The sequence below is a fragment of the Neurospora tetrasperma genome, assembly GCF_000213175.1.
Source record: "Neurospora tetrasperma FGSC 2508 unplaced genomic scaffold NEUTE1scaffold_4, whole genome shotgun sequence".
Classification (NCBI taxonomy): Eukaryota; Fungi; Ascomycota; class Sordariomycetes; order Sordariales; family Sordariaceae; genus Neurospora; species Neurospora tetrasperma.
The window spans coordinates 2091774-2117472 of NW_009799102.1; the positions used below are offsets into that span (position 1 = coordinate 2091774).

General features: G+C 52.6%; 8 protein-coding genes across 8 annotated transcripts; 3 read left to right on the plus strand and 5 right to left on the minus strand.

The window, feature by feature from the left end:
- Nucleotides 1-1572: 1572 nt before the first annotated feature.
- On the minus strand, nucleotides 1573-4583 carry NEUTE1DRAFT_147246 (uncharacterized protein; the record flags this gene model as incomplete). Its single annotated transcript, XM_009853914.1, has 2 exons — nucleotides 1573-3099; nucleotides 3216-4583. The coding sequence occupies 2 exons, from the start codon at nucleotides 4581-4583 to the stop codon at nucleotides 1780-1782; spliced, it is 2688 nt and encodes an 895-aa protein (XP_009852216.1).
- A 1428-nt stretch (nucleotides 4584-6011) lies between these two features.
- On the minus strand, nucleotides 6012-8876 carry NEUTE1DRAFT_84024 (uncharacterized protein; the record flags this gene model as incomplete). The annotated part of the gene is made up of 2 exons (XM_009853915.1): nucleotides 6012-8431; nucleotides 8519-8876. The coding sequence occupies 2 exons, from the start codon at nucleotides 8874-8876 to the stop codon at nucleotides 6150-6152; spliced, it is 2640 nt and encodes an 879-aa protein (XP_009852217.1).
- A 928-nt stretch (nucleotides 8877-9804) lies between these two features.
- NEUTE1DRAFT_44921 (uncharacterized protein) lies at nucleotides 9805-10265 on the minus strand (the record flags this gene model as incomplete). The annotated part of the gene is made up of 2 exons (XM_009853317.1): nucleotides 9805-9938; nucleotides 10007-10265. 2 exons carry the CDS (start codon nucleotides 10263-10265, stop codon nucleotides 9805-9807), a joined length of 393 nt encoding a protein of 130 aa, XP_009851619.1.
- Nucleotides 10266-10965: 700 nt separating this feature from the next.
- Nucleotides 10966-13432, plus strand: NEUTE1DRAFT_84025 (uncharacterized protein; the record flags this gene model as incomplete). Its single annotated transcript, XM_009853916.1, has 3 exons — nucleotides 10966-11029; nucleotides 11102-11537; nucleotides 11599-13432. The coding sequence occupies 3 exons, from the start codon at nucleotides 10966-10968 to the stop codon at nucleotides 13430-13432; spliced, it is 2334 nt and encodes a 777-aa protein (XP_009852218.1).
- A 504-nt stretch (nucleotides 13433-13936) lies between these two features.
- NEUTE1DRAFT_123125 (uncharacterized protein) lies at nucleotides 13937-16369 on the plus strand (the record flags this gene model as incomplete). Its single annotated transcript, XM_009853917.1, has 6 exons — nucleotides 13937-14116; nucleotides 14239-14305; nucleotides 14401-14609; nucleotides 14675-15265; nucleotides 15340-15977; nucleotides 16064-16369. 6 exons carry the CDS (start codon nucleotides 14092-14094, stop codon nucleotides 16154-16156), a joined length of 1623 nt encoding a protein of 540 aa, XP_009852219.1.
- A 91-nt stretch (nucleotides 16370-16460) lies between these two features.
- Nucleotides 16461-18461, minus strand: NEUTE1DRAFT_130532 (uncharacterized protein; the record flags this gene model as incomplete). The annotated part of the gene is made up of 3 exons (XM_009853918.1): nucleotides 16461-17597; nucleotides 17991-18212; nucleotides 18432-18461. 3 exons carry the CDS (start codon nucleotides 18459-18461, stop codon nucleotides 16461-16463), a joined length of 1389 nt encoding a protein of 462 aa, XP_009852220.1.
- Nucleotides 18462-19127: 666 nt separating this feature from the next.
- NEUTE1DRAFT_123127 (uncharacterized protein) lies at nucleotides 19128-21289 on the plus strand (the record flags this gene model as incomplete). The annotated part of the gene is made up of 3 exons (XM_009853919.1): nucleotides 19128-19340; nucleotides 19418-19873; nucleotides 19945-21289. The coding sequence occupies 3 exons, from the start codon at nucleotides 19286-19288 to the stop codon at nucleotides 21144-21146; spliced, it is 1713 nt and encodes a 570-aa protein (XP_009852221.1).
- Nucleotides 21290-23318: 2029 nt separating this feature from the next.
- On the minus strand, nucleotides 23319-25223 carry NEUTE1DRAFT_65353 (uncharacterized protein; the record flags this gene model as incomplete). Its single annotated transcript, XM_009853920.1, has 2 exons — nucleotides 23319-24803; nucleotides 25043-25223. One exon carries the CDS (start codon nucleotides 24764-24766, stop codon nucleotides 23471-23473), a length of 1296 nt encoding a protein of 431 aa, XP_009852222.1.
- Nucleotides 25224-25699: the final 476 nt, after the last annotated feature.

Below are 25699 nucleotides of genomic sequence, written 5' to 3' on the forward strand. Positions count from 1 at the left end.
GGGGGCGTTACAAACGTCATGAGGTTCAAATAACTCTTAGGTCCGAAGTCGGTGGTCGGGGGTTCGGATTCTTTTCTTCAGGGAGGGATTGCCGATCTCTTTGGGATTTGTTTTGCATGGGGTATGTGAAGCAAGTGTGATGAGCTGTGTACAGTCAAAGGCTTGAGGGAGGCTCTAAATCACTGGAGCGCCAAAAATCTTCAACTCTCCCGTCATGATTTTCAATCAACAGAAACAACAAACAGTCAACGCGAACACGCACTCCTTCCTCACTCAGCAGTAACAAAATAGACTTGGCAAGTGAGACTCCATCTCGAAGCGCATGATATGTGTCTCGAGTATACGTAGAAAACCGTTCCAAAGCATGGTGATAATAAACCTTTGTAATCCCAGACATAAGTATGCAATTGAGCACTTCGGGAATGATTTCAAGAAGACACCTATGCAATAGCGATCTTGTATACACGACGACTCTGCTAGCGAGATTTTCCTTGGTTTCAAACACCTTGAGGTATCTCGATAAAAAACTGGATCTGGGGCCTTTTGGAGTAGAGCGAATGTCTACTGCTTGGAGCTACCAGAGAGACCAGATACGTACAACCATCAACCAGGTGGACAGTTCTTCAATAAACAATCCGTCCCCCAGTGTCTCGACGTCTATTATCCGCTCTGATGAGTATCGTAGGTAATAACGAAGGCTTCGCCTGGTATACTTGCTCGACCGTGGCTAAGTCAACGCAAGAAACCCACCAAAGACTTCTACGGACTTGCACCAAGCAGAACTCATGCCTACACCAAACTAGGTACCTAAACACCTGACAACAAATTACCACACTACCTCCCCATCTACTCTAGAGCCTAAAACTACGAAGCTCGGTATGTTAGTTAGTTAGACTCGAACCGGTTTCGCAGGTCGTCACACTTATTTGCGTATAACAAACAGGCAAAATCTATCAAGTGACCAAAGCACAGTAAGTGCCAAGACGAACATGTCCTGCCAACTTATACAATACTGCGATCATGAACAATTTTTTCCACGGACAGAATATAAGCACCTTTACCGATCGAGATAAACACATACGACCATAGATGGTAGAAAACTCGGGATCCCGTCCGCTCTCCCATAGATAAGCTACCAATCGCCTGACTAGTAGTTGGGTCGGTGACGACCAGCGAATCCCAGGTGTTGTATGTCTTTTTCTTTCTTTCTTTTTTTCTTTTTTTTTTTTCGGCTCGTTCCTTCTTCTTTTTGTATCAAGAACCTCGCTTTGGCAGTCATTCTCTTTTTCAATGTTGATTCTGGCTCTTGTTCTGTTTGTTATATTCGTGGTTGCATGCATGTATTACTTGCTAGGGAAGAAATTCGCCATAATGAAGTAGCGATGTGATGCTGCTGGTTGCTGGAACCGAGGAATGCAGTCCCCATTGAGACAATCACCGAGATAGAAGCTCACGGTGAGCACATCGTGGACGTGTAACGAGTAAATATGATACTCGTGATACTATTTGAACATTGCTATGAACCCTTTCCCATTCTCCTCCGAGGCGAAAATGCCTGTCCACCAATTCCAAAAAAAAACGAGGATTTGCCTATCCGATATCCATCTAACCTCCTTGTTCTTAACCATTACTCATAACGTAAGTACCTAACATGAGCAAGCCCATCCTGCACTATACACCACACAGTTTTATGCCTTGTAATTTCGGTCATAATGATACTTGTAAGCCGCAGATAGAAGACTCGCCTTCAGCATTCTACACATATCGTCAACCCCCAAGTCATAGCCTGGCCTTCGTACCTTTACCAGACCTTCCCATCTCTTCACGACGTATACCCAAGCCCTCACTTAACTCTATCCGATCCCACCAAAACCGGCAAGCCTTCAGCAAGATCTCATTGAGAACCTCTTCCTTGGCCGGCGTACCAGGGCTACTACCACCTGCCCGCTCGTTGTTCCCTTCTCCAAAGACAATCATCCTGCCCGTCCCCTCTGGCGGCTTTACATCGTCATTACCACTGCTGCTCTGTTTCCACAATGATGATGATGATGATGACCACCCTCTTTCTGTATTTCTCTCCGCAGTCTTGTGCCCAGCGCCGCCGCGGTCTAGTTCCGAATCACCATCCCCAAAAGGCGTCCTAAACAACGGCCACACCACCCTCTTCCCACTACCCTTCTTCCCATCCGTCTCAACCTCAATAACCTTCTCCCCACTACTAAACCTTCCCCAAGCAGCATTCATCCCATCTGCCACCTTTCTCAACCCCTTGCTCCGTCGCGGCGGTCCAAATGACCTCAAAAAATCCATATCATGCGACACCACAAGTGCCTCATCCGCGTGATTCGCCACGTCCCAGTTTCCCCTAGCCGCGAACCTATAGACATAAACCGGCAATCCCGCCTGGCTCATAAAGTGCGCTGTTTGCAGCACTGGACAAATGTAGGCGTAGTGGCTGTAAGCGGCGTCGAGACGGGCCCACTGAGCTCCCATGCCGGCGGGCACGGAGCGGTACGGGTTGTTGCTGCTGTGGGGGTTTGTCACGGGGTCCGGGTAAAGGTGCTCGAGGGCGGCGAGGTCGGCGTCGGTGAGGGTGGGGATGAGGGTTTTGAAAAAGGAGCGGAAGTCGTCGTTTGTGTTGGCTTGCCTGGGGATGAACATGGCGCCTTCATTGGTGTTGAAGCCGGTTAAGACGGGAATGCGGAGGTGCTTGCCTTGGCGCCAGGAGGTGATGGGGAGGTCGGGGATTAGGACGGGGGTGGCCTCGCTGTTGTTGTTGCTGATGGCTTGTTGTTGGTCGTGAAGCCCGTCGATGACGGGTTGGAAGGGCCATGTGACGCTGGGTTCGTAGCGGTCCCAGACTTTCTTGGAGGCTCTGACTATGGTTTCGAGCGGAAGCTTGCGAAGATGATCAAAGATCTGATCATCCGGTAATCCGTCCACGCCTGCAGCCGCGAGGAATTCTCGAAATTGGACCAGGTGACGAGGGTGGTTTGGGAGGAGGACAGCTCTAGCAGTAGTTGCGCCGGACTCCAGGATGGCTCTGTGAAAGGGTGCCGGATTCTCCTTTCGGGCGTAGTACATGATATGGTGCCCGATCTAAAAAAGAACGAAAAAACAAAAGAATAGTGGGTCAGCAAAGTTATACGTGGTGTGTATGAAGACATATTGGAATACGATATCAAAGACATAAAAGGGCCGAAGACAAAACCTACCGAATGCGCACCAGCGCTGAGTCCCATGATCGTGACATTATCCGGATCACCTCCAAAGGCCTTTACATTTTCCCTCACCCATTCCAACAACATAGTCTGATCCCTTAACCCCAGATTTAGCAACCCTTCCTTGGCCGTCAATGCTGATGGGAGGAACCCCAAGGCACCGACACGATAATTGAAATTAATGCCTATCATAGGTGCATCGGCCCAGGAAACGAAGCTCGCCATGTTGCGTTCAGCGCCCATACCTCCGTTGAAGGCACCTCCATGGATGTAGACAACCACGGGCAGCAACGCCGGGCGCTTGTTGCTGTCCCCTATTTTTAGTCCATCGTCATCAACCAGACCAGCCGGCCTGTAGATATTGGCATTCAAGCAGTTTTCTCCAAACCCGTTGCCTACCGTCCCTCCTATAGGACAATTCTCGCCGAACTTGACAGCCTGGAACGTCTGATCGGAGTCCGGTAGTGCCTTGGGTGGCTGGAAGCGGTTCTCCCCTCCGGTGGTCTGAGCAAAGGGAACGCCGCGAAAGGCCTCAATAGCCTTGGGGAAGCGGTAGTCGACAGAAAAGTGGACGCCAATGTACCGGCCTTGGCGCAAGGTGACTGCGGGTGATGTGGCTGTGGCGCCGGGCAGCCTTTCGTTGGTCATAGTAATGGTTGCGGTCATCAAGGTGGTGGATGGGGAATACGACGTGTCCTTGGTGTCTGCAGTCTGAGATGTCGGAGTTGGGACCGATGGAGAAGATGCGGACGAAAGACCTAGCTCGAGATCCGGGTCGACATATGAAACTATTGCCTCTGTGCTATCACTACTATTTGCCTTGCCATTATCATTCGAGTCGCCGTAGTTGCCGTGTTGGGTGGTACTACTCGGGGTGCCCTTTTCCTTGGAGGGAACGCCTACGTCCGAGGGAGCAAACGAGGGGATAAGGCCGTTGGCGTTATATCGGTAATTGTATAGGCAGACGCACAGGAAGCCAATGACGAAGACCCAGGCTGAACAGAACATGATCTTTTTGGACAAGGTCTTTATTAGCCCGGGCGGTCGTCGTACATACCGGGGCTTCTCATCCTGGAGGAGGGGAAGATGTGGAGGCGGCGGCGGGCTCAGGGACGTTGGAGTCGAGGTCCCACTGCTCGAGGTGTCACCACTAGCTCGGGCTGTGGATGATGCTACGAGCGGGGTGCTATGGGTAGTACCGGGACTGCCCCATCCCGGGATCAACGTTGGCCGTTGGGGTTCCCCATTTTCCACTGAATTGACGCTGACAGCGGCGTCTGAATCCAGGGTCTGGTGATCGACACGGGATATGGTGCCGAGACGGACCCCGTCATGCACAGGCCTTCGCAACGGGCTTGGCATCGCGACTCTTCTCGCGAAACAAAAAGCTTCTCTCGACGTTGGTGGTTGTTCTCTTCGCCGGTCCTCGTAGTCCAAAGCGCGCTATACTTCTCGGCTACCTATTTTCCATGTTGCTGATGCTGCTCAGCTGCTCGTTGGTACCTGTGGTCGGGGTGGTGGTAGAGGTGGCGCGAAAGTGACCGAGAAGGGGACTCAAAGATCGGGTTTGAACCCCCAATGTCTTTGGCTTCAAGCCTTTGAAGATACTGCGTGGCTGGGTGGGGGATCGTTTGAAAATGTTTTTCTAGTCAATGAACTGCAAGATCATATGTTGGAACTGGAATATGAACAGGTTGTGAATGCGCGTGGGGCGTCGAACGTCGAATGCACGGGCTGCTTCTAAGGCAAGGTAACGTAGCCGTATACATACATAATGCGGACCGACACAACTTAGAATAAGGGAATGCCGCAACTGAGCGATAAGACTCGATCGAAAGGAAGCAAGGGAGAGACGTGGTTGGCAGTCGGTTAGGTTGGTGATTCAGCTGAGCGACTGCCTACCGAGCAGCCTTAACAGTCAGTCGCTGCTTCAGTTTGCTATTCGGTGCTGCGTCCAGGTCCTTTTCGTACCAAGTAGGTGCATTCGACTGCGAAACCTCAATCTGTCCTGCAGAGGAAAGAGCAGGATAGCGAGTTCTCACCTACTACTTCCATTTGCGCGATCGGCGCGTATCACAAACTTGACGACCTATGCAACAAGCTTAAGTCTCGAGTCTTGAGTAGGAAGGTATGGGAGACAGATCAAAGCCGAGGCAGTTTACTCATGACACCCGCTTTGTCGTCGTCGTCGTCGTCTTGGTTTTTTATTCACTTCCACACCCTTCTCACATGTTAAAAGCGTCCTGTCAAGATCTTTGTTGATTGTTCTGCATCTCCATCCATTCTATCTAACATCCAGCGTCGTCTCCTCTCATGACCACGTTGGCTATGCTGGATTAATAAAGTAAAACAAGAAATAACACCGCCAAAACGCGCTCGAAATACTAAGCGGCGAGCTAACCGATAAGTTCGTGTGACAAACAGTTGCCGCGGCGTACGAGAAGAACCTAACGGCCTTAAAACCGAAAGATCTGTTGCCTCGTCCGATAGCCCAGTTGGCCAATCGGTTGGTGAGTAGTCCATTTAACCGTCCTGTAAGTGATCGAGGGTATTTCCGGGGCACCTCAGTGTATAAAGGTCATTAGAAACAACCTGGGGCCCTCAAGAGATGGTGATGTCTGTCACGATGGTGCTCCGAAAGCTTTGAAATGAGGAAGCAAGTTAAAAGGATCAGAAAGCCAGCATGATAAGACCGTAAACCGCGAGTAAAAGAAAAAAGTAAAAGATAAAAAAAAAAAAGTTCACACTGCGATGCAACCACCTCATGAAAATGCTCACACAAACCTCGAACTCCAAGCCGGAAAAAGAGAGAATCATGCAAGACCGAAATGAAAACAAAGCCGAAGCCTGAGCCACAACTCCGCGCCAACTCAAACATTTCGCCCACTTGCGTCGAAACGCCGAATCCATCGTGCAAACCCTACCTCTTCAGGATGTGAAGCGAAACCTCATTGGTTGAGAGCCCCCGACCATGCTGTCCCGTTTCTTCTTTCCACCAAGAGTAGCGGCTTTCTGTGCATGCTTCTCTGCCCACTCGCGGCTCTGCATCCTAGACCTATCAGCCGCCTCCTTTCGAGCTCTCTTCGCCGCCTCCTCTCTTTCGTGCCGCTCTCTCTCACGTTCCGCCGTATAGCCGTTGTCGCGTGTAAATACCTCCTTACCCCGTTGCCTCTGCTTCTGCGCCTCCTCCGCACTCACTGTGCTACGCCTGCTAACCGTGCTACTGCCCGTGACGCCACTGCGGTTGCTACCTGCCGACGCCCTCGAAATGCCACGACCGGCATTGGCTGCCGACAGCGAGTCAATCATGCTCAAGCGGCCGCGCGCCGGAAGAGTTGCCGCATTGTACGACTGTCGCTTGGTCGACGCGGCCGATCTGCCCACAGTAGCATTCCGCTTGTTCGCAGAAGAAGCTGTCGGTGACACAAAAGAAGCTGTAGCGGGTGCCTTTGATAGAGGAGAACGGGGCTCTGCACAACCGCTAGCATGGCTGCCATCAAACGTACGAGCGACACTAGGTCTCCCTTGTCGCGCCCGACTAACAACCGTCTCGCGAGGATTCGTAGCTTTTGAGATGCTAGCACGGGCCGAGCGAGCCTTGGACCCGCGGCCCTTACCGTCCTCTTCCTCAGCTCGCTGTTTGGCCTCCGACTCCTCTCTCCTGCGACGTGAGATTGCCTGACCGGGTAACTCAGAAGCGGCTCGCGTGGACGTTCTGGTGGACCTGACACGAACTTTGGGAGGTGAGGCGGTCCAGGAATCATCCATAGACGGGGCATTTTCGGAAATATATCCTTGTGAAAGACGAGATGCACGCTCTTCCTTGAGGCGGCGGGCCACAGGTTCTCCGGGTAGCTCGAACGAGGCCACAGCGGGTGCTTTGTTAGACCTGGCCGGAGGCCTAGGTGGCTGAAGGCTGGTTGGTCTGGTTGCTGTACCTTTCTTCTCAGCAGCCGCTTTATTATCGGCAAAGCTCATCGAGCTTGACTTCCGCAGCGATGAAGAGCGATCGACATCTTTCGGGCGGACCGTGGTAGGTCCAGTTCTCTTGGAGCTTGTGCGCTGAGGTGGGGCGGCCTTGGGTGTTCTCTGGACGCTCTGCATCAAGGGTATTCTTGCGTCTACAGGAGACAAGATTCGGTCGACTCGCGCCAAGTCATTGATAGCTTCCAATTCATCCTCGAGCTTGTCGAGAGCTTCCACCGAGTCTTCAATCCTGGACGCAGGACTCGAAATGGGTGGAAATAGTCTCGTTGGTTCCATGTGTTCGTCTTCCATGGCCTCCGAGAGGCGGTGACGATATTTGTGACGATATTCGGTCTCCCACCTCATTTGAGACTCTTGTTGACAATCATCCACGGTTTCCGAGGAATGATGGTGGTATCGGTGACATGAATCAGTCTCCCACATCCGGGACTCGTTTTGGATGTGGCGGTCATTTTCTGCATGTGAATCTGATTCTCGCGCTTCATCCCTCTCTTCTTCATACTGATATTCGCCGATCAGAAGGCAATCTGACTCGAAGCTCACCTGAGGCTCATGTCGATGGTCCACGTCAACTTCTCCGTGAAAATCGCGCATTTCATCGTCTGTATGGTAAGGGCTGGTCTCTTCAGCCATGCTGGAGACGGAATCCGCGTCCATTTGGACGATAGTAGTTTCAAAGTCGCCAGCCCTTTCATCCACCATGCTCTCCGTCTCCTCATCAATTGTCTCGCGGGTAATGTGGGAGCGCCTCATCTGAACATGGGATTCGTCGGGATGGGTCGTGATGTTCGTCGGAACAGTATTATTCTCGACAACGTCGCTATGCTTGACGCCGTCGAGCTTAGTAGCTACAACCGTATAAATATCAGCACTTTGATCTTCGTTGTCGGTGCCTAACTTGGCATCCGGCATTGACTTTGAACGCCGCGGGACGAGGTTGCAGCCAAAGTAAAGCAGCTCTTTTGGGTTTTCGGATCCTTGGTAGCCACAGCGCTCAGGGTGTTCATGAGAACAGATTGGGTGAGCACATTCTCCGGATCCCGTATAGCCACAAATCTCTGGGTTATCGTGAGAGCAGACTGGATGAGCGCATCCTTCGGGCAGGGTCTTTGCCGGCAATGACAGAACCCACTCGAAGTGACCTGCGTAATGTTTGGCCAACTGCTCTGCGTTGCTGGGGAGTCTTTGATTTTCTAAGGCAAGGTGATTGGTTTCCCCAAATTCTGAGAAGCCCGTCAAGCTCAAGTCAGTTTGTCTTCATTGCACGAAGGTAGCTTGATTCCCAGATACTAGTAGAGAGAGCCACGTACCTTTTGAGAAAAATGTGGAGATAGTCGCACCGGCCTCAGAACTGTCTCTTTCGCCTAGCTTCTTGCGCACTTGACGCGCAGTCTCGTTTCCAAGTTCAGACCCGTCAGCTTGGTATCTTGCAGTACCTCTGGCCCTGACATTTGCCTTCTTGGGGCTACCCAAGTAATTGTTTTGGGTATTGATTGTTTGAGTCTTGTTGGGCTTCCTGCTATGATCGTGGTCGGTGTCTGAATTGGGATCCAAGACATAAAACTGATTGTTGTCGAGTCTGTGAGGGGTGCAGCTGGAGTGTAGTCCATAGTCGTGGATATCGAAGCCGATTCCATGTCGGTGGTGGTAGGTGCTGGCGGTCGCCATGATTGTAATTAATTCTTCGTTCTAATATCGGCTTTTCCCGAAATAGCCAAGATCTGGAGGCCAGACGATTGCGTTGCTGACTGGCCTGAACAAGGGTTCCAGAGTAATTTCGCTCAAAGGGAAAAAGACAAGATTATCTCTGTGCAGACGCGGGGTGGCTCGTTATCCAGAAAGGTGAGATTGTGATGGGCTAGATCCGGGGAAGGCTGATCGAAAACTTGTTGGTTATTGATTGCACAATTATGTTGGTGTAGCAGTTGGGCACTGGAGTCTTTGGCTGACGACGGAACTGATTCAACTGAAGTGGTCGAGAAAACTGTGTTGGAGTCCTAAAGGCAGTTGGCTTTTGTGCTTCATCCAGAGGAACGTCATGCGTCTTAGTACTGGCGGCGGGCGCCCTTCCCTGTTCCTTGAAATGGCAGTCAAGGTCGTGCCCGCAACTCTTTCCCATCTTCACCACAATGCTTGAGGGCCATTCCACTTCGTTCTCGGCGCCTTTGATGGACTCGTAACTGCAAGTGCTCGTGGTCTCATGGTTGGGGTTGTTGTCTGATGTCTTGAAGCGGCGACTTCCTCAAGCAACCCCCTGGCTGACTTTGACCAAAACCGACTTCTTCATTAGTGATCAAGTAGAAACAGGCCACCCCTGATTGCTCAAACCTTTCTTTCTGTTCGTACTCGGAAGGTACAGACTGAGGCTGGCAGCACCGATAAGAAAAAAACAGGGCAGTCCACATAGCATCTGACTCTAACATGAAGCTTTCTGACCTGATTTTGTTTCCTTTAGAGCGCCTTGGTGCGGTAGTAGCATTGATCCTTCAAAAAAGATTACTTCTGACTTGAGTCCTCAGCCAATCCCAGGAAGGACTTGCTGAATGGTGTAGCCTGGCTGGCCGAGGTGACCCGGAAGACAGACACTTCCTCCGGTTTACTCTTCTTCTGCAGCTCCCTCCGCATGTGCTTGAAGTGCAGGCGCATGTTCGGTTGGGATGCGAACAAGAGTCTGGGGAAGATCTTCCTCTGAGGGCTCCTGGACACCTGCACTTGGCTTGGGTAATTTGGCTGAGGCAGGCGTGTTAGTAAGGACCGCCTGGAAGGGATGCTACCAGTATGGCGTGAATGATGCTTACCAGATGCCATGTTGATAGCTCTCAGCACATTATGCCAATTGCTAAGAACAAGGGCAATGGCTTCTGTTCCATCGGAAAGAGTAGCCAGCTTTTGTGCGAGTGCCTCCATCTGCGTTGCCATTGCCGCACTGAGATCGCGCAGCTCCTTGAGATTCTCCAGCTCGGCCTTCTTCTCGTTGACTCTGGCAACCAGGGCGGGAGACTGGCCCGTGGTGCTTGCGCCCATGGACGAAAAGCCTCTGGCAGGAAATGCGGACATTGTGGCTGCAGTCACGGCGTTGGTGATGGGGAAGAAGAAAAGGATGGGAGTTTATGGAGATCTACATGTGTGTTCAGGAAATGGTAGTCAAGAGCCGTTGGTCGAATCTGAGTGGTGGAAGTCCTTGACAAGACGGACGGGAAGATGCCCTGGGAGGAAAGAGTGTGCTGTTCCTTGTTGTGATTGCTTGCTGCTAGGTGATGCTGTTAGTGGCCGCCGGTAGTATAGAGGGGAGGTACTGCTTATACTGTAGGACCTTATGCTTGTTTTCATGGGCGGCAGGCAACACCGCAGGTCGGAGTCTGGACGGTGAAAGCTTCCAGTGGGCCGCGTCCCCGCCCCGCTTCAGTTCAGAACTGAACCTCGTTGCTGGTCAACCCTGGACCTTGGCCAACTGCAAGAGAACCGCGACGCTAAACCGGTTTGGGAACCAGAGTAAACAAAAATGTTCGCGAAATGACACCTGGGAATTTCAGTTGTCCACCTCCGCTCCCACCCACCCAATCCACCGCACTGTTGCACGGTGCACCTGCCCAGCCTCTTCCTTCCCCAACGTATCGATCGCATTCCAAACAACAACCTGACTCAAACAGCTTCCGACACATCCACGACGATCTGTATTGTATATCTATGATAGCGATCCGGTCGAACTAATAACAACCCTTTTTGGCTGTCTTGTCCGCGAGGACGACAATGCGAAATGGCCCGCCTCAACGAACAAGCCATGTCGTCTATCTCGTTGTCAACAGACAATCTCGAGCTCTGTATGTGTCGCGACTCCGTCTCCCTCATCGCGCCAATGCGACAACACAGCTAACCTCATCGCGTCTTGACAGTGCGTAGGAAGTTTCTCAGACAAAACAGAGATATTGCTCGAGTCAATTCCACACAGTCACTCCGTATCCGTGGGTTGGAGAATGAATGCGCTCGTTTGCTGTCGGAGAACCTCGAACTCCGTGGCCAGGTCTTACGCCTCGAAAAGGAGCTCCAAGACAACGCTGCGCGAAGGGTGGCCGATCATGCGCTTGAGGTCAAGGCCAAGATGGAGACGCAGTTGGCGGAACTCAGTTCGCTGCTGGCAAGCTTAGGGGAGCCGCCCTCGAAGCGGCGCCTTTTAGAAGAAAGGCGATACGCGCAGCCTCGACCGAGCGTTCACCGAAGCCCTCCCTTACGAAGAGCACGCCAGGAGGCCGACCAGGAACTACTGGCTGAGCAGGAAGGAAGGCTACCGCCGATATACGAGAACAAGACGTATGCGCGAGCCACAATGAAGTAGGTCGCTTGCAGTTCCCGGTGCATGATACATTGAAGCATATGGCTGACAGCCGAGCAGCAGTGAAGAAATCCTAGCGCTGTGCATGCAGGCAGATGATTCGAATGACTCGCCAGACATCGGACCGCCGCCAGTATCTAGGTTTGTCGAGGATGATATGGTCATACCTTGTTCACCATCGCCAAACAAGAACGCCGAGACCGAAGAAACGGAAACTACCGAGCAAGTGGAAGAGAGCCCTAGGGCTCTTCAAGTACCGCCGTCACTATCGCCGCCTAAACTTGACTACGACAGGAGACCAAACATGATCTTATTCAGCCCACCCAAAGAATCGAGAGTTGCGGAACCCTCCAAGATGTTCAGTCCCCCTCCGATGGAACCGCCAAAACAGTCCGCATCGGCTGTACCGAGTGAGACCATACGAGCAGGCCTCAAGCGAAAGTTGAACGGCGAGAACCAAAACGAACCCAACAAGGCAACCAAGCTTCAGCAAGGAAAAGAGAATGGCAATGAGACTGGGATCAAGAAAGGACTCTCTGCCCGCGACCCGCACAAGAGGAAAAGCATCAAAGAGACCGCAACGAGACCGAGAGCCCCGCTGTCCGCAAAGAGCACGAACGAGCACATTGTCTCTCCGAAGAAGCCGGCGAAGCCCCACCAAGTGGCCGACGACTTTGAGCCGGTGAAGGTGCACAACGCGCCAAAGGGTAAGGAGAAAGCTGACCTGCCCGCTCCGGAAGAGAAGTCAGCAGTAGAAGAAACGCAAGGAAATTCTACGTCGGCATTCACGAAAGTCGAGATTTTCCCACCGGCTCTGGAACCTACTCCTGAAGTTGCAGAGATTCCCGAAACCGATATTCTGATCACACCTGGAACACCAGAGCGCGCCTCCGAAAGTACTGTTGTGACCCACGACACCCCGCCGCCAGCCCACATTTCATCTAATGGAGAGACGTCGCGGCCTAGCAGGCGTGCTAGAGCGGCGATCAGCTATACGGAACCCAATCTGCGCGACAAGATGCGACGACCGACCAAAGAGCTCTTTGATGCCGTTTCTGGGGAGGGCAAGTTCCTTCACAGGCCGGCATCGCAACAGCAGCAGCAGCAGCAACGCAAGGGCGACGAGTCAGCACCGACGTCAGTAAGCAAGGTCAAGGCCGAGCCGTTGCCGGCGGTGGATATAAGCAGTCTGACCAGCAGTACGCTGTTTGAAAAAGAGAAGGAGAAGGAACCACAGCTGGATGAAGGAATATTGTCTCCAAACGGCATCCTCCCAAGCTCAGTAGACCTGGGAAGGAGAAGACGCGCCTCATCCTTCTCTACTGCAGCCCCTGCAATGACAATTCCTTCGGTCCGAGAACAACCAACTCTAAACCCCCCAGCCGCGGAGGAGACCGATGAAAACGCCGCGGTCGAGGCTCAGATTCAGAAGGAGCTGAGTAATAGTATTACAACACGGCCCAGGGGTGGAAAGGGGAGGCAATCAATGAGCCGTTCCGCACCCACGATCCCAACAGAAAATCACGAACACGAACACGAGGACGCACAACTCTCGACGAACTCAGCCTCGGTGGATCTTTACGACTTTGCTAGTTGTGCATCTCCGGATAGCGCAGCACCCCAGCTAGAAGCGACTACCGGTGATGTTCCTGTTAATAAGAAGGCACAAAAAGGTTCAAGAAGAGCGTCCTCAACTGCTTCGACCGAGACAACAGCAACAGCATCCGCAAAGCCAAGATCTTCCCGAAAAAGGGCTTCGATGCTGGTGCCGAAGAAAAGCTTGTGGGCTGAAGAGTTAACGCAGGAGGAAGAGGATGAGGAAGATGTCGGCAATGACAGTGGCGGGTCCTTGTCCAAGGGGAGGGCCTCGAGGAGGAGAAGTATGATGCTTTGAGTTGATCTTGGCAGAGCTGGGGAGCCTGAGATGGAATTGTTGTATAGTTGTTTCACACGGCACAGCGTAAGGCGTTTTGTGGTTTACAGGATATGGAGCTGAATCACACGTGGAACTGGACAAGAGCTCCCCCATGACTGTACTTAACAAGCAAGCTGGCATGTTTGGATAGCTCAAACATGGAGAGGACATGACACAAATGTATTTTATGACCTGTATAAGAATATTTCCCCTGATCAAGCATCAACAATCCGTTGCTGCGCGACCGTTAGCGCTGACAGCTGGCAGCGGATGCCACGACACTGGACGTTTCTTCCGTTCTGTTCGGCAGTCCTCTGCCCCACCTTTCAGTGGTGGGGTGCCGTCCACTGGCGACGGAAGTGGAAGCAGGGAGCTTGGTCCAGGTCGATTCCATCAACTTTTCGGAGGGGGTCCAGCATCCCACCTTGACCTGAGGTTGACGCTGAAGCTGCCTGCCCGATCATTGAACTGGAGAACAGCAAACAACAACGGCGGCCATTCCTTCTCCAGATTTTTGCCAACGAACCATCCTGCTTCCCCCCGCGCATTCTGAAGCATCACCATCTGAAGACAAAGTCTATACCTACAGCTTTCTTCTTTTCAGTCACCAGTAAAGCAACCCATATAAATCAGGCACCATGCAGGCACCGGTCCTGGTAATGAGTATGTTCCAGCGCTCGAAGCTACCTCTTGCCCCTTTTCGCACTGATATTGGGGATATCCTCACTTGTCAGCCGGCAGTAACCATGCAGCATACTGACTGACCTTACCTCCTACCCTTACAGACACCAACAGTGGTGAGAGGCAGACTGGCCGCAAGGCTCAGATGTCCAACATCGCCGCCGCCAAAACGTACAGTTCCAAGGCCCCCCCCCCCCTTTATAGCGGATAAGACCGCCTTTCACCCCGCCATGGACACTGACTGACCGCCCCCCCTCGGCTCGTAGTGTCGCTGATATCATCCGATCCTGCCTCGGCCCCAAGGCCATGCTCAAGATGCTTCTCGATCCCATGGGCGGTATCGTCCTCACCAATGACGGCCATGCTATTCTCCGCGAGATCGAAGTGTCGCACCCCGCAGCCAAGAGCATGATCGAGCTCAGCCGGACACAAGACGAAGAAGTTGGTGACGGTACCACAACAGTCATCATTCTCGGTAGGGAAAACTTTGGTTACAGCTGCGCCGTATACCGTTCACTGACATGTGGTATTCACAAACAGCCGGCGAGATCCTCGCGCAATCCCTCCCCCAGCTCGAGCGCAACATCCACCCCGTCGTCATCATCTCGGCCTTCAAGCGCGCCCTCAAGGACGCCCTGCAGATCATCGAAGACATCTCGCTCCCGATCGACATCAACGATGACCAGGCCATGTACAAGCTCATCTCGTCCTCGATTGGCACCAAGTACGTTTCCCGATGGTCGGAACTCATGTGCGGGCTAGCGCTCAAGGCCGTGCGCACCGTGACGTGGGAGATGGGTAATGGCAAGAAGGAGGTCGACATCAAGAGGTATGCGCGCGTGGAGAAGGTGCCGGGCGGCGAGATTGAGGACAGCAGGGTATTGGACGGCGTTATGCTCAACAAGGACATCACACACCCCAAGATGCGCCGCAGGATCGAGAACCCGCGCATCATCCTGCTCGACTGCCCGCTCGAGTACAAGAAGGGCGAGTCGCAGACCAACATTGAGATCACAAAGGAGGAGGACTGGAACCGCATCCTGCAGATTGAGGAGGAGCAGGTCAAGCAGATGTGCGAGCATATCCTTGCCTTTAACCCCGACCTTGTTATCACAGAGAAGGGTGTCTCTGGTGAGTTCGACTCCATAAATGGGAAGCGCGTATCACGTCGGTGGCAGGAAAGCTAACGATGATTTCACTCACAGATCTCGCACAACACTATCTCATGAAGGCCAACGTTACCGCGCTCAGACGTGTGCGCAAGACCGACAACAACAGAATTGCCAGGGCGACCGGCGCTACTATTGTCAACCGAGTAGAGGATCTCCAGGAATCCGACGTAGGCACTAACTGCGGCCTGTTTGAGGTCGAGAAGATTGGCGACGAGTACTTCACCTTCCTCACAAAGTGCAAGGACCCCAAGGCCTGCACCGTCCTTCTCCGCGGTCCCTCCAAGGACGTTCTCAACGAGATCGAGCGCAACCTGCAAGATGCCATGGGCGTGGCGCGCAACGTCATGTTCCACCCCAGGCTATCGCCCGGTGGTGGTGCGACCGAGATGGCCGTGTCCGTCAGGTTAACACAGCTCGCGAAGAGCATCGAGGGTGTCCAACAATGGCCGTACAAGGCCGTCGCCGAGGCCCTCGAGGTCATTCCCCGTACACTTGTCCAGAACGCCGGCAAGAGCCCCGTCCGTGTGCTCACCGATCTCCGCGCGAAGCATGCCGAGGGCAAGAACTCGTGGGGTATCAACGGCGATACTGGTGCCATTGTGGATATGAAGGATTACGGGGTCTGGGAGCCCGAGGCCATCAAGGTGCAGAGCATGAAGACTGCTGTCGAGGTATGTTTGGACTTTTTTTTTATCCTTTTTCTTGACGTTCAGTTTCGATGCTCTTTTAATTGTCTACTGACCATCTACACAAACAGGCTGCCTGCCTCCTATTGAGAGTTGACGATATCTGCAGTGCCAGAAAGGCACAGCCAGGTGTCGGTGTCAGCTCTGGCGGCGGTGATGAGTAAATGATATGAAGGGTGCGGGTGGGTAACCCAGGGTCAACTGAGTTATAGTCAGTCCGGCAAAAGGTGGTATGATATCCCGTTAATGATTCTTTGGTGGTCAACGCATAGCACCCATTGCATGAGCACCCCTTTATGTATATGCTAGATGGGCCTTGGCATGGTAGATAAAAGGGGTTCTGAAAGGCCTGGTCGAGAGGTCTATCCTTGTTCCGTAACCGCAGGTCGTGATGCTGTCTATGCTTTCCCCTGTCGCTGATTGTTGCTCTACTCGCTTGGGTAAAATCAATACTCTCAACATCCCCCTTCAGTCGTCTTCAACGATAAGTAGCCCAGACTCCGCATTTCCAGGTACTACTGCCCCGGGAGCAGACGCAGCCGTGGTCGAAGTGGACTTGTCCGCTTCCTTTGCGGTACTCTCCCCAGCGGTGTCGTTGCTAGTGACTCCAGCTCCGGCTGCACTCTCCTTTGCGCCTCCCTCGTCCCCAGTCTTTGCAGTCTCTTTCTTCTCGGCCCCATTTGCTGTCGTCACACTCCCTCCTTGACTTGCACTACCATTTCCACTTCCACTTCCACCTCCACCTCCACCTTTCCCTCCCTTCCCTTTATTCTTCTTTTTCTCCCTCTTCTCCCGATTCCTCCTTGTCTTCTCCTCATCCGCCCTCTCCCTCTCCCTTTTCTTGGCTTCAAACTCCTCCCTCTCCTTCTCCTTCGCAACCTCCTCATCCATGATCCTCAGCCGTTCATATTCCCTCCTCCGGGCAGCTTTATATACATGAAACTCGCCCGATCCCGCACCGGCGGAGGAACCCTGAACGTTGGTGACGATTTCCGGAGGGGGAGGTAATCGAGAGGAGCCGGAAGTGGCGGAGGAGGGGAGCGGTGGGATGATGATTTCTCGGTCGGGTTTGGCGAAGAGTTGTTGCAGGTGGGAGGCCTGAAGGGAGGTGGGAGAGGAGGCGCGGAGACGCTTGGTGGGGCGGGAGGAGAGGCGAGAGGTGGAGGTTGGGATCGAAGAGGGGTCGTCGGCTGACATTTTTGCGACTTTGTTTTGTGTTTTCTGTCGACAATGGTGTGCGGTGGCGGTTGCGGCTGCGGTTGTGATGATGGTGGCTGTCGGGTGTTTCCTGGGTTGAGACGCGGCGGGTTGTTCTGGTTCGTGACGTTCTGAGGAGCGAGGCGCGCGCACGCCTTTGAGTTTGTTGTTCTCTTTTGTGGTGCGATTAAGCGGTGATTTGGTGATGACGGTGGGCTCCCTAAAGTTTGCTAGGTGGAGATGTGAAGTTGGAGGTTGAATCTGGGCCGGAGAATGAAGTCGCGACAACGGACGGGTCGATCGCAGCGATGGGGTTTGAATGCGACGCTGAACTGAGCTGCAGCTGATGGGGGAGCTGGACCCGTTGGACAAGGCTACAGGGCTGATATTGGTGGTCTGTGCGCGTGGCTGTTAAGTGGCCGTTTGACCTTTGACGATTTCAAGATGCTGTCTCGATTGGAGTCCCACCTTGAAAGCTACAAGCTCCAGGCCGGGAATCCCTATGTCTGCAAAGTCACGAGATCAAAACCACATGCGTCAAATGATATGGCTTGGTCTAATGTGGTTTGGTGTCACGGAATGGTCATGGAATAGACGGAGAGCTAAGTAGCCAAGCTTTGGGAAATTGAATCATATGTCTTCTACACGTGGTTATAACATGATTGTCACAATGTCATGGATATCGTATGTTCCCAAGTCGATTGTGGTGTGCCTTTTTACAAGTCCAACTTGGAACTCATCCATCCAGTTTATTAGCCAAAGATGGCCGTGTCTGGTCATCGGTACTGTACGGTTACATACTGCAGTAACACGGGAAGAAGCCGCCAGGAACGAGTCCGGTTCGCTGCTGTTGGCGCCGGCTCTGTCAAAGACGCAAAGTTGCGGTGACATGCGAATCCAATTGGGAAAGAACCTAACCTCTGGTTGAGTGTTAACAATTCTGATTGGCTGAAGCGTCAGAAAGACGGAGAACCCCGCGCATCCAATCGAGCCAGAAATGGGGCGCGAGGGACTCTGGCACGTCTGGAAAAAGGCGGGAAAGGCCACTGGAATGCAAGAGATTGATAATGTATGACTCCCTGCTCTTGTCGGATCCAATCACAGCTCAGCACATCCTGGGGGCAGCCCAGCCAGCCCCTCTAGCCCCTCCTCCACCACCAGCGATCACAGTGTGCAATGTCCATCATCTCTTAGTACGCAGCCATTCAATAGCTAGAAAAACTCAAAAGTGCGGCTGTGTACCTTACCGAAAGCGGAGAGGTGCGCATTCATGTTAGTGTTGCCCTTTGCATAGCACAAACATACTGGACCGGGAGGTGTAACACGCCAACCAAGCAGATTCAAACAAGAATTAATACTGCCTTATTACAAGAGTCTTTGGGAATAAGACAGCCACGTTGTTGACAACAGCTCAACGGTATTCATCTACTTGGCTGTCTCTTGGCTCTAGCTCGCGGCCCAAAACGACAACTCATGTTTGCGGGTTGCGCCATGGCTGGTGACGCATACAGTCCGGGTTCCATTGGGGCCATTTTGCTCAAGCTCTATGTCCCCAGGAACTGCCCCTGCCCCTGGGAAGGGGCCTGGAGGATCTGCCTACCTATCCCCGCGCATATGCTACATACACGTTACGAACGCGGGACCTGCTAAGCCGTGCCTAGAAGGACTTCAGTTGCAGTCCGGGGGGGGGCTAGAGGGGATGAGCAGGCAGTCTCTGCCTCAAAGTTCGGTTGCCTTATTTACCTAGTCGACCTTGTCTCGTTTACTTTCTTTTCGTCTCTTCTTGTCTTTCTTCCACCTTCATACACAGCCCTTGTACTCCAATAACTCTACTTATCCCATCTGTTGCCATAGTTTTGTGCTACAAAGATACCCTTCCTTGTCCAGTCCCTCACTTTGACGGTGTCTGCGATATACAGTCAACCAGCATTGCTCTTTCCGCCACTTATTACTCGTTTTTGACAAAAGACCTTCACGGTACGCGGTGGGGAAAGTTTGGGCACCTCGACTTTGACAACTGCTGCAGCTACTACGCAACCGCATAGTACATCCACTTATTGTTCACGTCACACTCAGTTCTCTCTTCCTTCTCGACCATGGGGAAGCCTAGACTTATCATCCTGATCAGACACGCCCAGTCTGAGGGTAACAGTACGTCGTCTACGCCTTTCGAGGCTATCTTGTCTCTTACCTGCCTCCTTGCGGCTAACACTAACATGGATCGACAGAGAACCGCGATATCCACCAAACGATTCCCGACCACCGCGTAAAGCTCACAGACGAAGGATGGCAACAAGCATACGATGCCGGCCGCCGGCTGCGTAAGCTGTTGCGCGCCGACGACACCATCCAGTTCTTCACCAGTCCCTACCGCCGCACACGCGAGACCACAGAAGGCATCTTGGCCACTTTGACCAGCGACGACCCGGAACCCAGTCCCTTCAAGCGCAACCACATCAAAGTCTACGAAGAGCCTCGCCTACGAGAGCAAGACTTTGGAAACTTTCAGCCATGTAGCGCAGAGATGGAACGCATGTGGCAGGAGCGCGCTGACTACGGTCACTTCTTCTACCGGATCCCTAATGGAGAGAGTGCCGCAGATGCATACGATCGAGTCAGTGGCTTCAACGAAAGTCTCTGGCGCCAGTTCAATGACGACGACTTCGCCAGCGTTTGCGTTCTAGGTAGGTCGAACTTTTCGAGACATCACTGTTTTTGAAGAACGTGGCGGGAAGGCTAACCAAGTTTGCTACAGTTACACACGGTCTTATGTCGCGAGTCTTCCTTATGAAGTGGTACCACTTCAGTGTCGAGTACTTCGAGGATCTGCGAAACGTCAATCACTGCGAGTTTCTCATCATGCGCAAGAACGACAGTGGCAAATACATATTGGAAAACAAGTTGCGAACGTGGTCGGAGCTCAGAAAGGAGCGTGCTGCACAACAGGCTCTCTTGACCGGAGGAAAGTCCAAGCTAGACTCGGCCCCTTCCCCCACCCCGCGCATGCCTTCCGACCCGAGCGCACCACCAGTCGAGATGCGACGGCGGTGGGGAGGTTGTCCGAACGGCTGTAACCACGACAAGAACTTCAAGATCCGCTCGACGCTTGCCGACCTGGTCAAGACCGACCACATGATTTCAAACCACGTTACCTCCACCGATATCACTGTTACCGATAGCGCGAGTGGTAATTCGACAGACGCCGATACCCCCAGTGTAGCTAGCAGCAGCAGCATCGCGTTTACAGATGGGGCCGGCCCTGCTACTGGCAAGGCTCAAGGAGTCGCCAACGCCTCTTTCAACGGTACCGCACTGCCTAATGGGCCGACGATTGCGAGCCGGAGACCGACGGCCAAACGTATTCAGTCTACTAGCAGCGGGGCCACACTGTCGCCAGCAGTGGCACACGCTGGTCCGGTCATCGACATAACCAAGGCGCGAGAAGAGGTCGTCTCGAGTCCAGACGGCACGCCATCCTTTATATCGATCGAAGACCGCCTACGAAACCATCTCAAGAGTCCCAGCGCGCCGCCCCGTCCCCATAGCCATAGCCTTCATATTGGTCGTGATGGTGGAGGCACCTACAGTGGACATAGCAGCAGTGAAACTGAGTTGTCAGATGATGAGCGGCGCAAGAATGTCAAGGCCAAAACCCCGAGTGGCGGACTCACCCCCCATGCTGTTCGTCCAGTACCACACCGCCATCCTAGCCGGGATCAGAGCCAAATGGGCCGCGGCGCCAAAGCCAACCGTCTAGGTGATCATCCTCCCAGTAGCGATGGCGAGCATGAAGCTGATGGAGAGCACGAGCCTGACTGCGAAGAAGATGAAGAAAATAGCGGCCAGGAGCAGGAAGAGGGCGCGAGGCTTACCGAGTCAATAAAGAAGAAGCAGAGTCTAGAGGACTTGGCAGACGCGGAGAAGGAAGATAGAAGCCTGCGAGGGAGTGTGTACTAGGACTCTCTTATTCTTTACACTTTCTTCTGCACTCTGGCTGTCTTGTCTCTTTTCTTCTTCCTGTTGGTCTCCATGCACTTGGCTTTGGGAGTTTTTTGTGAGGCTAAAGGTACGAACTTGCTTCCATTATATGTGGCTGTGGGAGTTGGTTTTCTGTTTTGTTTTGATAAGGCGCTTTGGGGTTTCATGTACATAGTTAGCGAATTTCTCCGGTCTGCGTTTCAGTTGGTTCGGGCACGATCACGAAGATCACGGGTGTCCAGGGATGAACATGGATGGGTGAGATGTATGCAGTGAGATTGACATGAAGATACCCCCAATGTCTTTACATACTGCTAAACTGCTGTTCATAACTTTTTTGTTTCCTTTACTTGTGAGAATTTGTATACTCTACGAAACCCGTTGCTCGTGATCCCGTGGTTAATGGACAAGAAATGAAAATCAAGTCTAAATAGATACATCCAAGTCACGGCCGTCTCTCGAGCCTTTCCAGTTAGTAGTATTCACCTGTATACCGCTCGCTATAGTAACAATTAGCGGCCAAAACACTTGTCTCCTACTATTGCAGCTTGCCTTTGACACTCGCTGCCTCTCGCCACTTCTCTATTTACTTCTCTCCTCTCTTCACTCTCTTTTCACTCTCTTATCATCTTTGTTCTATATTATTCTTTTACTCTTTTCATTCCTTCCCTCTTCACGCTTTTCCTTTACTCAGTGTTCACTTACCTTAATTTCTCTTTCTCTCTCTCCTTTCCTTCTTCACTTCTCTCCTCAGTTCTTCTCTCTTCACTTGTTCTAGATTTGCCTAAATAGTATGCAATAGCCAAAGACTAACATGCGCACGTTTTTTTCTTTTCTTATTCAGTTGTGAACTTACTCGATGCTCATGATGCATTCTTAAGCGACTTTCATTTGTCAACACTGTCTATCTTTTTCTTGCGGTAGGGACGAAACATTGGAAAGTCGCTAGCTAGCTAGGTAGCTGAAGTAGTCAAATGATTGAGTTGAAGCGGATACCCGTAGAACTTGTGACTGCGAAGCGAGCAAGTCTATACCTCGTAAGACAGCAAAATAGGTCATATGACCAACCAGTTCTCCATATTCACAATAGCCATTGCTGTTTTTTTTTTTTTTTTTTTTTTTTTTTTTGGCTTCCTTTGGGAAGGTTTAAGGGGTTTAATGAACGACGGGCCAACCACACGGGGGCGGGGGGGCCGGGAGATGACCCGGGCGAGCTGCTCAGCCTCATTTTCACGTTCGCTTGAGCTACTCCTCAAGGGGGGAGGTGAGAACTTAGGGAGAGGTATGAAGGAGGAAAGATCTGGAATCGTCCTATATTGAGGAAACACGAGGAAACAGGATTGAAGTTAGCTGAGCTAGAGTATACGGATATGTAACTGCATTATAGCATTATCATAAAGTAGTAGTAGTAGTAGATAACCAAAGTGGTAGCTGGGAGATATGTGGAAGGTATGTTAAGGATAGACTCTTTTTCACATCATCTTTCCGTCCCTGCTTTCTCTTCACCCAGCTAGCAAACCAAATCTCCTCCATCTCCCACTCCATCCCATCCATAAACAAAAACATATAGATATCCACCACACCTCTATTAGACACGTGAACCCATTCCCAACTGTCCCTTTCTCCCCTTGAGCTGGGCAAAACGCAGCATCATTCCCACAACAAAAGGACCGTTACTTCCATAGAATCAACCAAGCGCCTCGCGCCTCATTAACATCATCCTATGCGACGCAGCTTAGAAACCATGCGTGGCCCTTTCATTCGCTTCCTTTCCCCCTCCCTCCTTTTTCCTCATGCTTCCTGAACCCTAGGCGCTCAGGTGGTTTCCTCTTCTCCTTGGGACTCTTCTCGACTCTTGCCCTAGGCCACAACCTCCCGACTCTAAAGATATGTGCAGCGAATGTGTAAATGTACCGCGCACTGATATAGAAAAAAAAAGCAAAAAGAAAAACCAGCCGCTTTTCTATCTAATCACGCATTGTCGTATCCGAGATTAAAACCACCACCTCCTGCCGGCGGCCTTTGACTAGAATAGGAGAATGGTGGAAGGACCAGAATCCACGAAACTGCATCCAAAGGCCCCCTTCGCTGACGCGGCTATCGCCAAGAGCGAGGGCGGAGATGGGTAGCCAAAAAAAAATCCAACGAACGTTTCTGCCGAGCGAAAACAATAACGATAGCGCGACTCGAACAGTCAAAATGGGTATCCTATGAGCGGGAAAAAACGACGCGTGGACCATGATATACAGCGGTCGAAACAAAGAGATAACTAGCGACGACCGTCAATAACTAGTTCTTGTTCTTCAAAAATTCTGCGAGATGCCAGCCGTTTGCTGAGGGTAATGTCCGGAATTCTCAATGCGAGTATTCCGCCTCGCCACAACATCTCGAATGACCGGGGGTCCTGCGGGAGTAAAGTTGTTCGGGGCAACTGGTCCGTTATAGGCACCCTCGGGGGCGTTGTATGGTTTAGCGGTACCGTACTGCGGCTCATAATAACTAGTTCTTCCTCCATAGGCAACTCCGATAGGGGCCTCGCCGGACTCGTCAGAGCGGGCAGCTGCGCTGTAATGAGACGAGGCGTTTGAGGGTCCTCGGTGAACATTGGCGTCTGGGCTATCACCGGCTGAAGGTCCCATTGCTCCCAGGATCTCGCCTTCGGGCGAAGGTGGTTCAATCAACGGCTCGCCAGATCGTGCGTCAGATACGGTTCCCCGGGTTGGCGATGTGGTGTCGGAATAGGCAACGCCAGGCATGCCGCCTGAAATGGTCGTTGAGGCCTTCCTTCCAGCCGAACTCGCGAGGGTCGTAGAGCCCCAGCCCCTGTACCCGGACGTTCCATCCTCCCTCATCTCGTACACTCCAGCAGCACCACCGCCGGCAACGGCAGGTATCGTAGGGTCGACATTGGGGTTGTAGCCATAGTCCTCCACTTCCCTTCGCCTCTGTTCCTCGGCATCCCTCCTTTGCTTCCGCTTTCTCCAGAGGAAGATACCGGCCAATACCAAAAGGGCAACGGCAACAATGGGCACCACTACCGCAATGGCAATCTTCCCACCGCTACCCAATCCACCACCGCCAGAGGAAGCACCCTTAGTAGCATCAATGGCCCCGGCCGATGTGGTGGTCGAAGAACTGGAGGTGGTGGGGTTCGCGGAGGGTACTACTGTCTCGGTAGTAATGATTTGCGTAATCTTGGTTCGTGTTTCCCCTTCAGTCGTGATAATCTGGACGCTAGTAAAAGTTTCCGTGCTCGGCTGCTGCGTAGTGGTGGGCGGCGCCGGTGTTGATGTCGTTGGCGGAGCTGTGGTAGAGCTTATTGGTGGCGGCTGTTGCGTCGTCGAGGTAGTAGGCGTTGATGATGGCGATGGTGGTGGTATAGCTGAGGATGATGAAGGAGAAGTCGGCAAAGCCGAGGAAGTCGTACTAATAGGCGGCTGCACTGACGGTACTGAGGTGGTGCTGATGATAGTGGTCGGCCCAGGCGGGGCCGCCGTGGTAGGGTCGTTGACCGTTGCTGTATTCGGGTCAGCAGGAGTCCCAGGGGCGGTTGTTGCCTCGGGACCTGAGATGCCCGTACTTGTGTTGTTGCTGGACATGTTGAAAACCTGACGTTCCAACCGTGGGAAGTCCCTTCTGATCCGGGGTGTCATGTTAGCAATAGGTAGGGACTCGAGATGCTCATTGGTGAGTATGAGAAAAAGCACTGGACGAAAGGTCAAAATGGAAAGAGAAAAGGAGGAGCCACCAAGACGCCGAAGGCTCCGAGATAAGGGAAGCCAAGCGCAAACAGTTGCGCATTGTTGATGGTGAGAAATAGCGGAAATAATTCAACAGACAGTGAGTGGCAAGGGCTAGTGCGCAAGCAAACGTACCTTTAGATGGGCTGAGCCCTAGTCCAGCACGCAGATTGAAAAGCAATCGGTCGCGATTTGCGAGAGGGTTTTCTTGGGCTTTGATGGGGGAGTTGTTTGAGGAGTTGAGGCGCAAGATGGAACGAAGACCGCTCTCTGGCTGGATATAGCGCGATGCGGATCCGTCACCTAAAACTAGCGGCTACTCGGCTGGCGGACAGTTCTGGGCGTCGAGTCGCAGACGCAGGGGCAAACGCAGAGGGACCTGGGCGATCAGCTATTGGGCGGCAAAGGACAGGCTGAGAGAGCTGAAAAGCAAAGACTGCTTGCTTGCAGGGCGGCTTGCGCGGCAGTGATTGAGACCCGGGCTGTTGTGTATCGGAGGTTGTGGTGGTGTTGAGCGTGTTTTGTTGTCGGAGAGAAAAGTCGGCGACAGCGGTAGGCAGCAAGGAACAGTCTCTGGCCGAAGAGCGAGTGCTTGGATGGGGTTGGAAATGGGCGCGATGGACAGGGGGCGCGGGCTTTGGCGAGATTCTTTTGAGCAGGTTGGTTGGTGTTCCAATGGCATGTGTCTTGGAGCTAAAAGCCAAGCACAATGGTCCGTCCGCCTGTGTGTAAGCCGGTTCCGTGGTGCTTCCGGGCGTTGGTAGCGCGAGTTCCTCGGAGGGCGGTGCTCTA